The sequence below is a fragment of the Anomaloglossus baeobatrachus genome, chromosome 2, assembly GCF_048569485.1.
Source record: "Anomaloglossus baeobatrachus isolate aAnoBae1 chromosome 2, aAnoBae1.hap1, whole genome shotgun sequence".
Taxonomy (NCBI): Eukaryota; Metazoa; Chordata; class Amphibia; order Anura; family Aromobatidae; genus Anomaloglossus; species Anomaloglossus baeobatrachus.
In genome coordinates, this window is record NC_134354.1 from 523711121 (window position 1) to 523728070 (window position 16950).

General features: G+C 37.7%; 1 protein-coding gene across 5 annotated transcripts in view; it reads right to left on the bottom strand.

The window, feature by feature from the left end:
• MSI2 (musashi RNA binding protein 2) overlaps positions 1-16950 on the bottom strand; it is a 934763-nt gene that overhangs the window by 17836 nt on the left and 899977 nt on the right. For 3 of the 5 annotated variants that reach the window (XM_075336584.1, XM_075336583.1, XM_075336580.1), the window contains one exon: positions 13069-13146. The exons of the other annotated variants lie outside the window; for them this stretch is intronic. In XM_075336584.1, coding sequence (XP_075192699.1) covers positions 13105-13146 — 42 coding nt within the window. In that variant the 3' untranslated portion in view covers positions 13069-13104. The remainder of the gene's footprint in view (positions 1-13068; positions 13147-16950) is intronic. 5 annotated transcript variants of the gene reach the window in all.

Below are 16950 nucleotides of genomic sequence, written 5' to 3' on the forward strand. Positions count from 1 at the left end.
TAAAAAGGTGGTAGAGAAGGATGGCCGGGATTGGGACTGTCTTCTTCCAATATCTGTTGTTTTCAATCAGGGAAGTCCCACAATCATCTACAGGGTTTACTCCATTCGAACTCCTTTATGGCCGACATCCTCGAAGATTCCTGGACATACCAAAGGAGACCTGGGAAGCCGAAGCTACACCCTAATGGAGCATCATCGAGCATGTTGCACAGATGCAGGAGAGGATTGCAAAGGTGATGCCTATTGTGAAGGACAGTCTCCTACAGATGCAGGCGGCCTAGGCAAGGGTAACAATTTTTCAGCAAGGGTGAGACAATTCAACCCTGTAGACCGAGTCTTCATGCTGATCCCCATGGTGGAGAGCAAGATTCTGGCTAAATGGCAGGGGCAATATGAAGTAATTGAAAAACTTGGGGAGGTGTACTATAAGGTCCATCAGCCTGGAAGATGGAAGCCATACTAAGTATACCATATCAACTTGATCAAGCCATGGCGAGATAGAGAGCCGATTGAAACTACGTGTCTTGAGGCTAGTCCCGAAGCTGATATCAAAGATATCACGGTTGCAGAGACCTTGTCACAGGTGCAGAACCAAGTGTCAAGAATTGCTACAGCGAAACAGAGACCTGTTCTCTGAATTGCCGGGGTGTACGCAGGTTGTGGAACATAAAGTTCTGATGAAACCGCATGTGAGGGTAAGGAACTTTTCACACATCCGTCATTTTTCCGGATTCGGCACACTCCAGTACAGTGCTATACAGTACAATGGCATTGCGGCAACCTCCGGTCACATGCTGTCATGTGACCGGAGCTTGCCGCGATGCCATTGTACAGTATTACACTGTACTGGAGTGTGCCGGATCCAGCGAAATGCCGGATGTGTGAAAGGGCCCTAAAACTGAAGCCCGCCGAGAAATGATCTCAAAGGAGGTGAAGAGGATGCTGAGCCTTAGTGTAGTTGAAGAATCTAAAAGTGACTGGTCCAGTGCCATCGTCTTTGTGCCGAAGCCGGACGAATGGCAATTTTGTAATGATTATCGCAAGCTAAATAAAGTCTCGAAATTTGACTCCTAACCGATGCCACGGGTTGATGAGCTCATTGAGAGGTTAGGGCCAGCAAAGTATATTACCACTCTTGACCTAACAAAAGGGTACTGGCAAATACCCATGGCTAGTGTGCCAAGGAGAAGACAGCCTTCTCTAAACCTGATGGATGTTTACAGTACATCAGGATGCCGTTTGGGTTGCAGGGAGCACCAGCCACTTTCCAGAGGGCCAAAAACCGGATCCTAGCATTTGATAAGACGTACGCCACAGCTTACCTGGACGATATTATGATCTTCACCTCAGATTGGGGAAGTCATCTGCAGAAGGTCCAGGTGGTGCTGGATGCACTGAGGAAGGCAGAGTTGACTATAAAGCCGAAAAAGTGTGCCATGGGGGAGGGAAGAGGCCAGGTACCTGGGCTATATCATTGGAAGGTTAAAAAACTTGCTGGGTAAAAACGCAGTAAAATGCAGGAAAATGTAGAAAAAATGCATGCCAAGGATACGTTTATTTGGGACTAAAAATGTGCATCTTTGTGTTCACCACAAAAATACGGCGTGCGCACATAGCCATACACAAACATTCAATAAAGTTTAAAATGAAGGTGGTCTCACATTTGAGAGACAATTATCTTGGCTATTTGATACATAAATTAGACTTGCAACTATTTAGCATATCATTAGTTATGCAGATTCTTGTCATGTCACTGCATTATTACTGTTTTGCTCCTAAAAATCCAAATTTTAATTTTTAGTATTTTGTTAGTATTTTGTAAACCCACCTTTGGTTTTCAATGTTGCCTGAATCCTTCTGGGCATGCTCTCGATCAGATTGAAGCATGTCTCAACAGAAATCTGACCTCAGGTCTTTTCTTCATGTTCCCAATGTTTGTGCATACTGATCGACTCACTTGGGTTTGTATACAGCTTTTTATTCAACGCTACCCAGTAGTGTTCGATTGAATTGAGGTCTGGGGACTGTGGGGGCCAAACCAGTGCCTCTATTTCATTGTCATTGAACCATTTCTTAACCAATCTCGACATATGCTGGTGGTTGTCCTGCAGGAACACCATGTTGTCTTTTTCATAATAGTACTCAGTGTTCTCAAACTGCTCCTTGATTCAAACCAGTGACCTTTTGCTTGGGAATACCTAATAGCACTGAGCTATTAGGGAATGTGAGAACAAGTTGTAATTTGTAGTATACAGGAAGAAAAAGATTTTACCACCACCAGAAACAAAACAGTAACAATACATGGACATGACAAGAATCTGCATAACTAATCATATAAATATAATGCTAAATAAGTTGCAAGTCAAATTTATGTATATGAGATAGCCAAGATAGTTGTGTATAAAATGAAGGTAGTGTCACATTTGAATCTATAATGGATGGTGAGATATGGAGCCTGAAAGTCTAAAGTTCAAAATATTGTTACCCTTTTGTTTGTCAGTTTAAATATACGTCAAAGGTCATGAAGAGGATATAAATAGTCTAAGAGTGAAATTCTGCTGATAGTATCCCAGATCATGCTTTCAATGGAATCTATCAATATGGTTTTCTTTATTATCAATGTGTGTTTGTACCTCCTTTTTTAAGTTAAACTTGCCACATGGTTAAATCACCTCTATGGAATTTATATTTAAAATATGCAATATTTTAATGTAGCATCTCTTCAATCTATTTGTTTTCCATCCGCCATCTAAAACCCACACAATGAACTTGACAAACCTCATCCTCACAAAGTAAAAAAAGGGCAAAGAGCTTTAAAATCTCATGGTAGTGGCAGGAGAGCAGCAACTATAAAGCCATCTTCAACATTCTGCCAGTTATGTATTAGAAGGTCAAAAGAGAAAACAGAAACCGTAACCTCAAAAGTCTGGAAAGGCTAAAGAAAATATGCATCAGGGAATCAATTTTTAAAAGTTCACTTTGTATTTTAGGGAAGAAAAATGGTAAGTACTTATAAAATACAGGCAGATCAAATCAGCTACACTGTAATTTGAAAATGTCTGAAGCCGAGCAATTTTTCAAAACGGGGGAAGCAACCAAAATGCCTAAATATTATTGCAGCTTCACAAGAGAAAATTAGTTTAATACTTCAAAAAAAAATTGCAGCTTCGTTTTATTTCTGAAAGAGGTGCTTGAAGAGCATTGTGGATGACAAGAACGCAGGCATTTATGCAAAATGACTGAAATTTACAAAGAAATATACTGTGATGAATTTAAACATCTGGTTATTCCTTTATTTTCTTTTAAGGTAATCGCTTAACCGTGCTCTCACCGGCAAGCATAAAGAGCAGCTTCTTGAAGTGTGGCTTTTACCGTTTGTGTGGCACCTTGTTATGGCGGATACAGAGACACTTAATTGATAAGCCATACTTGGCATAATAAAATAGTTATTACGCTTTGTAGAATACAAGTGAAATTAGCTGATAAATAATGATAATGTCATCTCATGGCCTACAGGGATGGCAATGTGTGCAGTGGCAGCTAAGCATCTATCCCTTAACATTTAGTTCTACTGAAATATATCACTTTCTTATGCTGCTGGGGATTCATTTTATACTTGATTCCATCTTTATACTGCATATTTATATTGAAGGATATGTTACAAGTGATGCAATTGCTTGACTGTTCGTCAAGGGTTTTATTATTTGGGGTACAAAGAATAAAAAAGAAGCCTCCTTTCTTGTAAAACAGCAAGCTTTTCCACAGGTCATTGGTGCACTGGCTAGTTCCATTAGCCTAAATAAAAAAAGATCTGTAACACCATATACAACTCTAGAGAGGTGAAATGCTTTTAGGGTATGTTTACAATATGTTTTCCAGTGGTTAAAATCTACGAGTTTTCTAGTGGACACTGGTTGAGGAAACTCTCTTATTTTGTGTAGTTTTTGAAGGCCTTTTGGATGTCCTGAAGAGTATACTGCAGTAGTTTTAAAGAGTATTTAAAGCGTTTTTGCAATGTATCTTTCCTTGAGCTATTGTTGCAGCCATTTGATTGAACAATACCTAGTTTATAGCCTTTTACATCAGGAGCCACTTCAGAGAAGTGACATCCATTTTCTTCTCTGCAACCAAATGTTTTATTAAAGCATAAAGCATGTAAAATATGCTCAAAAGCCTGAAAGAATGGACAGCAATCTGCTTTTCTCTTAGAAATACATACAAATATTCTTTGGAGCATTTTGTTGACACGTTTTCTGCCGTTTTTAGGAACACATCCTAAAAAATGCAGAGTGAAAATTATCTTAAAGGAAAATTGTCAGTAGGATCAACACTCCTAAGCAATTTATATGGGAATGCAGTTCATAGGTGAATAAAAGTACAACTTGAAATCTGTGATCCGATGTCAGATCGGCTTTAATAAGAGAAAGGCCATAATGGTTTTCTAATCCTTCACAAAGACCTAAACACAGGCCTGAAGAATTCTTTGGTTCATCTTTCATGTATCATAACAATATGATGCAACTTTTTTTTCTTTTTCACATTACGCCCATATAAAATTATCTGCAATAAAAATATAAATATTCGAGCCATGATTAAAATTCTGCAACTGTTTTGTGCCTATATGTACTGTGTAGACCAATATGTCTCCAGGTTTCTTGATTACAAACAAATCCTGAGTAGTCTGTAATTAAATTAAAGGATGTATTCAAGGCATCCTGTGATCAAATTCTTTAATAGTCAAAATACCTAATTAAACCACACACAATGTTTTGGCCACAAAACCGTGCTCGTCAAGCCAAAATATAAACAGGAAACAGTGGCTTGGATATATTATTTTGTGAATTTATTAGCGACTAGGTGGGAAGTTGGCCCATGGAGCAAGTGGAGTTGTGTGTCAAAAACTGACAACAGTATAGTCTGTAGATATAATCCATTCCATCTGGAAACACTATCTTATTAACGTTCTAAATTTTTATGCAAGAACTAAGAACACATGTAAGTGATTTTAACTGTAGAATAAGACTAAAGGGATTGTTTGTGGTGATATATAAATGTGAGAAGCAGCTGAGACACAAGAAAGTAGGGGTCTGTGGTTATATGCTCAGGCACCAAGCAGATATGTTGGAGTGAAGCTCCTGCTATCCTTAAGATTATTCTGAGGGTTGTAACTTGTACCCCCTTCCCTGCACTTCATTGGACCGTTAAGTAGCTCAACAGAGGAAACATCAAGGTGCCAAAATGACAAACGCTGGAGAAGCTGATGAGCCGCGTATGAGAAGGAGGCAACGGCAAACTTGACGTCTGCTCTCGGCATGGAGAGGAGAAACAGAAGGAACATCGCAGAGGGTACTCTAAGAACCCCACACTGCTGTCTCCCAACAGATCGCATCCACAGGCGCTGGATTCAGCACACTGAACAAGATAGGTTTTCGCCCCTCCATTACCCGATGAAGATCTGTTTGCCTGTGAGTCTGCTGCTTGGTCCTAGTACCAGCAGGTTACTGTAGCTGAGACTCCTGTATTTCTGTCTCCTGTACCACAAGTCACTGTATAGCAACTTCACAGAGACAGGGGACAATACAAACTGGTGGTAAAGTGGAGCTTTCTGGCACATATAAAAAGCAGAACCAATATTGTGAATCTTGTGGCATTGGGAGTCCTATCTCCATACAGTGTTCAGGCACCATTCTCTGTATTCAAGGACACTGACTGCGCAGCCTTGTTTCCTGCACTAGATCACTATCCCTTTGCACACTGGCTATGCTGACAAATGTAAGCTCTTGCTTTGAACCCTATACAGTCAATGGGTGGAGGAGACGCAGTGAGGTGGGGTTGTCCTGCTAATTTATTTTAAGACTTCTTATATTCTCCTTCAATTAATATCAGCATCTCTGCTAAAAAGAGCTGTAATAAAGGCTCTAATGCAGCAAAGAAGTTGCTAAGGTGGACCTGATGGATAACAAGGGGAGGGGCTTCATCCACAAAATCCCAGGAATATCAAAGGTGGCAAACATTAGAGGACGAGGCAGATGAGGAGCAGGAGGACCCAACTCTATGCCAGGTCTCAGAGCAATTATTAAAGGCCATCTCAGTTTGTAAGTGCTCACTGACTGAGGAGATTCAGTCTGAAGTGGGACTTTTACATCAAGATATGCAGGCCTTGTGTGGTCGAATCTCTCAAGTGAAATCCAGAGTATCGAATTGAATGGATAAACTTTCAGAGTATATATAAAACGACATATAGTCAAGGGAATATTTATAACCAATTATTCAAAGGGATTATTCCCAAAGTGCAAAAATTTATTATATATCAAAAAAGTGCTGTACCCAGCAATTAACATACATGAAGGTGACCTTTTAGATCTTGTACATATAGGATACGCTTTCCACCTGTCCCTGGTTACCAGGAGCAGATTGGAGAGTCCCAAGCAAGATCTATAACATATAGAAATAAAATCACACAGGTTCCAGTTTGATACCACAATACAAAATTGGACTCCAAGATTAGCCAATACTCAGCAGTATTCCAGTCGAGCAACAGAAGTCCTTTACAGACATTCCACTTCAGTGGGAAATTAAACTGCTGTTGGCAGTATTATAGAAGTCTAAATATACTGGATGCACCGCTGTATAATGTAATAATCATTATACAGCGGTGCATCCAGCATATTTAGGACTACTATAATACTGCCAGCAGCAGTTTAATTTCCCACTGAAGTGGAATGTCTGCAAAGGACTTCTGGTTCTCGACTGGAATACTGCTGAGTATTGGCTAATCTTGGAGTCCAATTTTGCATTGTGGTATCAAACTGGAACCTGTGTGATTTTATTTCTACATGTTATAGATCTTGCTTGGGACTCTAAAATCTGCTCCTGGTCTCCAGGGTCAGATGGAAAGCTTATCCTATATGTACAAGATCTAAGAGGTCACCTTCATGTATGTTCATTGCTGGGTACAGCACTTTTTTGATATATAATAAATTTTTGCACTTTGGGAATAATCTCTTTGAATAATGGAAAAACTTTCCCCTATGGTGACCAAACTATACAAGGTGGCTGGATCAGCTGACTCATGGCGTTAAAAAAACAAATGATCTTGAAAGCCGGCTTTGCCCTATAATCTTAGCATTATAGGCTTGCCAGAAAGAGCTGAAGGTAAACATGCTAAACAATTTATCAAAACCTGGCTGAAATCCAACCTGGGAAACAAATTCTCTCTCATGTTTGTAGCAGAGAGAGCTCATAGAGTCCCGGCTAAACCCGCAACTCTAGGAGCCCCTCCACCCACCCAACCACACCATTTCTGCCATGGCTCTTGAATTGCAAAGACCGAGATGTCGCTTTACGCCTTGCCAAACAAAGATTCCCTTTCAAGTACAATAATGCAACAGTCTCTCAATTCCTGAATTTCTTTGTGGACCTCCAGAAACAGAGAGCCCAGTTCATGGATGCCAAGAAGAAATTTAAGGATCAGAACATTTCCTATTCTACAATTTACCTAGCTTGTCTACGCACTGTGTATGAGGGATCTACAATCTTTTTCATCAACTTCAGTGAAACATTGGATTGGCTACCACTCTACCCTGCACCTATATTGGAAAAATGGTAATGTCCTGCATGACAGAACACCCTAATTCTAAATTCATAAATCACAAAAGAGGGGAAACCGATTTTAATTTACAATAAAAGGGCTACATTTTCCACATTGTATGCAACAACTATACCTTGTACTATGTTCAGTGTGGATATTCACGGAGTGTTAAACTTACCAAGCTTTGAACCTCGCTAGATCTAGATGGTTAAATTGTTATTGATTTATTTGTTGCTTTCTGCCAAGACTCTAGTTTGCTTTACTCTCCACTGTCCTTTAACGATTCAGGATGGACAAGTGGCTTTTCATGGAAGGCATTGTCCTATGGTAAATCAGTGTAACCAGACTGGTTCTATTATATCCCTTAGGATAAGGTTTTCATGCCTTGTGAAGCAGGATTTTCTTTTTGTCTTATGTAGTATTTCCACAGACATATGGCTTCCCAACTAAGATTTATGTCTTGGAATGTGAGGGGCCTTGGCTACCCTGGTAAGAAGATGAAGGATATTTCACAGGTTAAAAAGTATCAGCCATATATACTTGGTCTTGTGGAGACACACCTCACGTTAGACTCCACGATATGGTTCAAGAATCCATGGGTACAATTGTTGGTACACTGTTTCTATACCAACTATTCTAGGGGAGTTACACTCCTGGTGAAGAAATTGGTAAGGTAGGAAGCGAAGGTAACATATAGGGATTTAAAATGCCGTTTTGCCTTTATATATGCAGTAATAAATTCTAGGGAATATGTTTTAATATGTTTATTTAAACCTTCCCCGGCCAACATGGAAATAACTAAACAAGTGGTAAGCTTCTCCTTAGCTACCCAGATGCTCCCATATCTATGGGAGACTTTAATTTGCTAATAAAGCATAATTTGAACAGATTTAAAATGGGAGTAGCAGCAATGGTGGGTAGACATCCTTTTACTACTTTGGCATCATAATATGTAAGGTGATGCATGGGAAAAATAAGGGCAAGCATTTCATCTGGATACTCTGAATTACACTTGTCATTCTTTGGCTAGGCCTACTTTATATTGTAGCGGTTATATTTTTTACTCTGTCAGAGTAACTGTCTGGGTGGAGAAGGTGCAACAAGGAAAGAGGGCTCTCAGATCACAGTTCAGTAATAATTACATTTGTGGCTGATTAAATAGAACATAGGGCCTATGAGGGACAGCCTAAAGGGGTTGACCCTTATCAGAACCTTCTGCTATAAGCTGTGGCAGTTATAAAAATAAAAAAAAATTAGTACTACTTACCTTCCCTGAGTCCCGTGCCAGCTCAGCGTCACTACCTTGGTCTTTGTTGTTTGTATGTAATACTGAAATCACGCCAACAGTGCTGCAGCTAATCACTAAGCTCAGTGGCTTGTGCTGCCTACACAAGCAGGGCTAAGTGATTTGCCGCATTGCTTTGGTGGGGGGGATGTTAGAAATACCACAGCTTAGAGCCGAAAAGTTTCTGAAAATAGAAAACCCAAAGCTATGTGAAGATGAAGCTTTGAGGCATTCAAAAACAAGATTTTAAAAGAGAAAAGTGAATCAGGAACCAATCTTTTTTGACGGTGAAGAGAGGTTTAGAGGAATATTTCTTTTCATGAAGCAAATTTTGAAGAGTTTTTAAAAGAAATTTTGTTACTGAAGCGTTGTTCTTTTGCCTTTGGATTGAAAAGCCGCAATACATTTTTGAATGTTGTGCGGCTGATCATTTGTTTGAATCACAAGCCGTTTCAATGAAGTGACATGCACTTTCTCATTTTCCCACCATTTTTCAAAATATGAAGTGGATAGAAATGCTCCAAAACTCCATATATGAACATCAGAGAGAATCAACACTGAAATTAGTTGATAGTGGTTTTCAAGAGATTGTAGGTTATTTCAGTGGTGATTATCTCTCGGCCTAAAATTGTAGCCATTCCTACACACTTGGGTTTTGTTTTTAGGTTGATTGCAAAAAAGAATGGTTTGCCAAAAGGCTTTACTACCAAGTTAGCTTTTCGTTTTTAAAATTTGTTTGCAGCTAACTTTCAAATAAAACATTTATATGTAGGAGTCAATATGAAAAATCAGGGCAGTGACTGCATCTTGTTTAAGAAAACTGCAGAAAAAACCCACAGGGCATAACGTGAAAAATTAACGGCATACTCAAAATTATTCTCCATAAAAAAAATAAAAAAAAAAAAAGATATTGAGAGTGGCTTAAAAAAATTTAGCAGACAAATAAAAAAGTTAACCATAGAAACCAAATGTTCCTTTAGTTTTCAACATAATATCTAAAAAATGAGAACTGGGATCTGAGCAACTGTGGTAAAGGGTAATATGCAATGCTAAAGAAACAGTTTAGTATATATTTGTCTATGCAACAGAAATGGCAAAGAGTAAAAAAGATACATACATAATTAACAAGGGAAAAGCAAAAAGGTTAGGAAACTGGCAACATTCCAAATTTGGAATGCTAAGGTGATGTCTTAAATTGGATTTTGTATAGTTTAAACATTTTTAATTTCACGTAATTGTTCCATAGTTATTAGAGGAAGAATGTCATCTTTTGACTACAGTATTGGCACATTGCTTAATTATGCAGCGTGGCATTCTCTGCACAGTGGAACTAAGCTGTCAGCCTTTGTTTGGAAAAGTACAGTATTTATTAGGATACGGAAATGATTTGAGCAGTCACAGATTCAATATGGTCTTTTTCTTAATTCAAAGGCAAGGTGCAGACACATTAAGGTGATCTGACAGCTACAAGTAACATATCAAGAGGCTTGTGGAAGTTAAACACTTGATCAAACATATCATAGTTTAGAATTAGCCAATTAATTATGGAAGGTAATAGCATTTAGAAGTGGGTCAGTAATAAAAGACAAGGTTTTTATGAATATGTAAAGTTACAATGTACCTTGAGAATATGCTGCATTTCACCTTACATTAATATTCTAATCAATAGACTTTTAATCAGCTGTAACAATAGCAAATGCTAAATCCTCATGTATATCCAATATAAAGTTCTTGTCTCATTTCTGACAATGTTTTTTGTTTGTTTTTTTAACAAATTTCAACCACATAGACATGAAAAAAAATTTGAGAAATGATTTGCCTAAAGATATCATATGAGCAGATTTTATCTTAACTATTTGGTGTTGAGTCATGTTTATTGGTTTACAACTCATAATGAGGGTAAAAAGCTCAGCCACATACATTTCTAAGTGTACATTCACATTATAGTACTTTTGCAGTATTGATTTGCTGCATGTATTGGTAAAGCTCCCAAATGATATATCAAACTTACTTAAAAACACCATTCACTTGATAGAGGCCAAAAGTGTCTTTTTGGACACCATGGGGTTGCCATTTATCATACTAAAATATTTTTACACAAAAAAAAATTAGAATAGCTATTTAACTGACTACATGTGATCTTCTAGAAAAGCCAAATGGTGCTTGAAAGTTTCTGAACCCTTCATAATTTCTATATTTCTAAATAAATTTGTCCTACAAATACTGTACATCCGCTTTTTACACTTACTACTTAAGGCCCCATCACACACAGAGATACATCTTTGGCAGATCTGTGGTTGCACTGAAATCATGGACATATTGTTCCATTTGTACACAGCCACAAACCTAGTACTGAGTGTCCACAATTTCACTGCAACCACAGATCTGCCGCAGATTTATCTGTGTGTGTGACAGGGCCTTTAGAGTATCCAATACAACAGAGAATAAAAAAAAAATAGTCAAAAATATTAGACTGTCCTTTTTTAAATTGAGGATAATAATCCACTATCAAATGTAGGATTAGCAGATAATTTGAAGGTGAAATGAGAGTCTGTTTTCAATAAAAGGCATGATAATCTGTTGTGAGAGAGTAACCTATTTGAGTTAAAGACAGGAATTTAATAAAATCCTATCTTCACAACACATTTGTGGAAGTATATAGTGGCACAAAGAAGATTTTGGAGGACATCAGAAGGAGTTGTTGATGCTCATCAAGTGGTAAAAAGTTACAAAAACAAGTCTTTGGGAGTTTGGGCTCCAATGCAGTTTGACGGATTGTATACAAATGAAATAAATTCAAGACCATTGTCACACTCCCCAGAACTGTTCAACTAACAGAGATCACTCCAAGAGCAAGGTGTATAATAGTCTGCGTAGTCACAAAAGAGCTCAAGGTAACCACTAAGCAACTAAAGGTTTTTCACATGAATTAACGTTAATGTTCATGAGTCCACCATCGATATGACACAGAATAACAATGATGTGTATGGCAATATTGCAAGGAGAAAGCCGCTGCTCTCAAAAATGACATTGCTGCCAATCTGCAGTTGACAGAAGATCTGTACACACTAAAAGGCTACTAAAACACTAAAAAAAAATGTATTGTGGATGAGAGAGAAAACAAAATAGAGCTTATAGGTTTAAATGAGAAGTGTTTTCTTTGGAAAGTGAAAAACATTGCATTATAGGATAAAAATCTCATACCATCTGTAAAACAGGATGGTAGCATCATGGACAGGACCTGTTTTGTGGCATCTGGGTCAGGATTGCCATTATTAATAATGGAATAATTAAGTAAATTCTAAAGAAAAATGTAAGGAGATTTGTTCATGAGGTCTCAAGAGAACGAGGGTCATGCAGCAAGTCAACAAGCCAATGCACGCAAGCCATTCTACAAAAGAATGGTTAAAGAAGAATAAAGATAAAGTTTTGGAATGGCTAAGTCAAAATTCTGACCTTAATTCTACAGAAATGTTGTGGCAGGACCTGAAGTAACAAGTTCATGGAGGAAATATATCAACATAAGTTGAAGCTGTATTATAGGGAATAAAGAGCTCCAACTTCTCTAAGCCAATGTGTAGATATTTACCATACACATTTACCTATAGTTATTGCTTGATAGGGCATAAAGTTAAAATTTTAGGGAGTTGTACCCTATCCTGGCACCAATCATAACTCCAGGAGTGCTGTACTTCCATTTCTACCGGCTTGATAGGGTGGTCACAACAGATACTGAAAGCAAAGGTTCCCATTCTTTTGGCACTTAAAGATGTGTTCTTGGATAATTTTCATCAATAAAAAAATTACAAAGTCAACTATTTTTGACTCGTGTTTTATTTAGTTCTCTATCTACTCTTACTATGTGTTTGAAAATCTGTTATAGATTTAGATCAAAGTTATGAAGAAATCTAGAAAAATCAGAAGGGTTCACAAACGCTCAAGCACCACTGCATGTGTCAAACAATTGTCAAGGATATTTTCTTCCCCTCTGCATGACATTTCTAATTAGAGAAGATTTTAATGACTAACAAGAACATCAAGATTAAGTTATACAATGTGGACAACAGACTGATGAAAAAGCGGTTAGACACCAAAGAGTTAAAAGTAAGATGATATGTTTATGGATCAACAAAGGGGTGATGAAGACAGCAGATTACATTTCAGTCAAATATAATGGTAGAAATTAGAATACCTCAAAGTGAGATGGCAACCAATCACCTGAAACGTTTCAATGGTATCCATTTGTAAAAGCCGTTGCAATCAAAGGCCCCTAAAATTGTACAATTGTTGAGTTTGTCAGTGCCCTATTCAACAAGAACAGATTTTTGCATTTCAGCTTGGTTAGAGTGGCATGAATGTGCATTTTTCTCACATGTATGTAGTTGTCCACAATATGTTATATTTGCAGCTAAGGTATCATCCATCACTGCGATCCATAAACAGAGCAAACAGTGGTAGCTGCTGTGAGCTGCAATACAACAGCTTGTGAGACATTTACTGCTTAACCTTCGAAAGACAATATTAGAAAATATACGCAAAACCCCACTGAGAAAGGCTGCCAACCTCCCTCCTCTGTGCATTGTAATAGCCCTGCAGAGAAATATTAGCACAGCAAAACTGTGACTTCAAGGCTGTACTTTCATCTGAGCAGCCCAGAGGTCACCATAGTCAAGCTTTCGAAATCACAGAGGGCTTTTCCAGCAGGTGAGGTATGAAATGAGACAAGTTTGGAAGGTTGAAAAGGGTAATTTACCTTAGTACTTAGGTTAGCGGAATGATAATGCATCCTATTTGATAATGCAAGCAAACCAGATGAGATTTAAAGGTTACTATGGTGACATGATATTCTGAAGACGATTTCTACTAGTTCAAAGGGTTAGTGATTGAGCTAAAGCCGTATTAGAAAATGCAGCAACTATTAAACAAGAAATAAGGGAGGACACAAAAGAGACAGGCAAACAAAGCAATTGAACTTTATGGAAATTAACACTTTTGCACTGACAATTTTGTTAAAGTTTTGATTTGTTTCCTAAACTGAACACTAATCAATATACTAAATACTCTTAATTAAAAAATCTTATCATTTGGCCTGTTTTACAAATTTGTCTGTAAAGCTGCTTATGAAATAATCCTGACCACACACTACTCCTGGCTGTGTCAGTGCTTTCTGTTCTCTCCCTCCCTTCTCTCAGTGTTATAGATGGAAGGAAAGCGTAAGAGGTTGTTAGCTGCAGAGAAGCATTTGGGGAGGCAAGAATTTAAGGGACCGCTATTTTGTAGCAAAGTATGTGATAGACATAAGGATTGGAGTGTAGATATAAGGAGAAAAACTTACTCATTGCAGCATGCAAGGATCCAATAAATGAAAAGGAAAATCACACACTCCTCAACAAGGGAAATCAGTCCAGGAATTAAGCGGTGCTGATCCACAAGAGCTAGTGAGAACAGCAGCATCCTGGAATCACATATAGCATGTCTAAGAGGGAAACTACACTTAAGAAAAGTAGGAAACTTTGAGAAGATTGTAAAGGAATATAGGGGGTATACAAATTAATGAAAAAATGGTGACTACAGCTTGAAATGTAATGAAATTTCTTTTAAACCCAAGCCTGCTCTTAAAGGAAAAATGATCTTTTGCCACATTAAATGTGTCCAGAGCACTTAAATGTTCCATGTTTGAAAAGTATACCCATAAAATGTAAAAGGACTACAATTTGTGCACAGCCAATGTATGCCGATATAGTCTAAACCTGTAGAATGTACCACATTAATAGTTACCATTTCTGCTATTGAAAATTGGTAATACTATAGTAGATGTACTGTATATCTTTAATATTACTAGTCTAATTGATGCCTCATGGATCTATTAATGCTAATGTTCTTATTAAAGTGAATCTGTCAGGTTTTTGCCATTTAATCTGAGAGCAACATGATGTAGGGATAGAGACCCTGTTTGCAGCTATGTGTCACTTACTAGGCTGTGTTGTTTCAATAAATTCAGTGTTTATCACTAGAAAACTAGTTGTCTTGTGCCAAATAGTCCACCAGCTCAGTGTAACCCTGCCCCTAACACTTGGCATTCTGCCGAGTACAAGTGTCAACAGGAAGCCATCAATCAGTGGTGTCAGTGGAATTATACACAGCTCAGCATTCAGAAAACTGTTAGATCTGCAATAGATTAAACAGTGAATTTATCAAAACTACAAGCAGCCCAGTAAGTAACACATAGCTGGAATCAAGGTCTCTGTACTTACATCAAGCTACTTACAGATTACATAGCAAAAACCTGGTGACAGATTCTCTTTAATGCATCAACAGGTATTTTAAAATGTATTGTAGTATTCCTATTTACTCAATAATCCTATTGATTCTCCACAAAAGAACACATTATAAAACCTTCTCACATTTCCCTAACATAGGTGTACAATGATAATAATCAACAGCCAATCAATAGCTGACCAGTCATTGAGCACTGAAAATCACTTCACATATTACTTTAAGCAAATGTGCAAAGTAATAGAAGAATATATGCTGGCAAAAGGTTTAATTTAATAGCTCATTTTGTAATACACACTACCGTACAACACTGCACTCTCCACCAGCACGGTCTTTAATAAATAAATGCTTACTCTTGGCATTAAGGGATTGTGCCATAATTAAAGGGTAACTCTAGGCCTTAATGTAAAAAAACAAAAAAATAAAAAAACATCGTGCCTAAGCATTAACAGGCAGGTAGTTGCTAACTTTCTTCACCAGCAAACAGCGGGCACGGACGTTCCTGTCAGTGATTCAGCAGCTTCTGGTGACATCAGGTCAACAAAGCAGAAGTAGCTCATCAATTCTGCTTTGTTTACAGGGAGGAACTGCTGATGTCATGCTTATTGACAGCCAACTATCCGATGCCTAACTGGGGGAGCCGGCTGTCATTCAGCAGAACATAGTCAGCCCCGCCCTGTAGACAGTGCAAAGCAGAAGTGAAGGCGCCACTCTGTTGACAGGGAGCAGCTGAATCGCCAATCGGTCAATAACCGCTCTGTGCCAAGTGCAACAGGCAGGTAGTTGCCTCTGTTAGCAACTATCTACCTGTTTTTGTTTTGTGTATTTTTTTTACTATGTGTAAAAAAAAACCTCAAAAAAATGGACCACTTAACTTTTACTTGGGATGGTTTTTTTTAGATTTTCACATTTGTCATATTAATAGATCACTTGAAAAATACTCAAAATACTCAATAGGTTTTAATCTAAATTGTAGTGAACTGGTAGTGAGGTGTGATATCTGGTAGATGTTTGCACTAAAGAGGGCTCGGTTTCTAGTTTGTATCTCGTAGACATTCAATTATCAAATTTATTGGCCTATATATAGCATTTTATAAATCATGTGGATATAAACTATGTTGAGATATAGCCTTGTGTGTTCTTAAAGTGAAAAGTAGATTACAGTAGATTACTAATAGTGTACTAAAGATTTTCATCTTAAATCATTTATGCACACTAAAGTATGTGGCAGCTCCTCCTACAATTGAGTAGTCTTTGGAGTTCTAAGTGTATGGTTTCCCAAGGAGATGAGATCAAGGTACCTACTAAGAATTAACTGACACCTAAGACTAGTAGAAACCAACTCACAATGGGACCTGCCAGACAATCCACAACCCAAGATTCAATTCAAGTACACCATGAAAAAGATGTACAATCCTTAGATTTGAGGGTTTAGTTAGTAGTACTTTTAAGATTTCATCTGAATCTCTGGACATTAGAAAAGTGGCATTGTATAAACTAAAATTTACAGGAAAGGACAATATAATTTCTCATTCTAAAAATGTTGGCCTCTCATATATTCTACTTGATTTGATCAGGACAAACAGTACTACAGCTGCAAACATTTTATGGGTATATTTTTCAATCAGACACTTTGTTTTCTAAAATAATACATAAAACATAACGGTAATATTAAAAAAAATGATGCATGGAGAAATATTGGAATAATTCTCCATTATATGGGGGCTTCTCAATTGTTTAAATTGGAACATTGATACCATTAACAGGAAAGTCCTTGCCAAAATTAAAAGTACTGGAA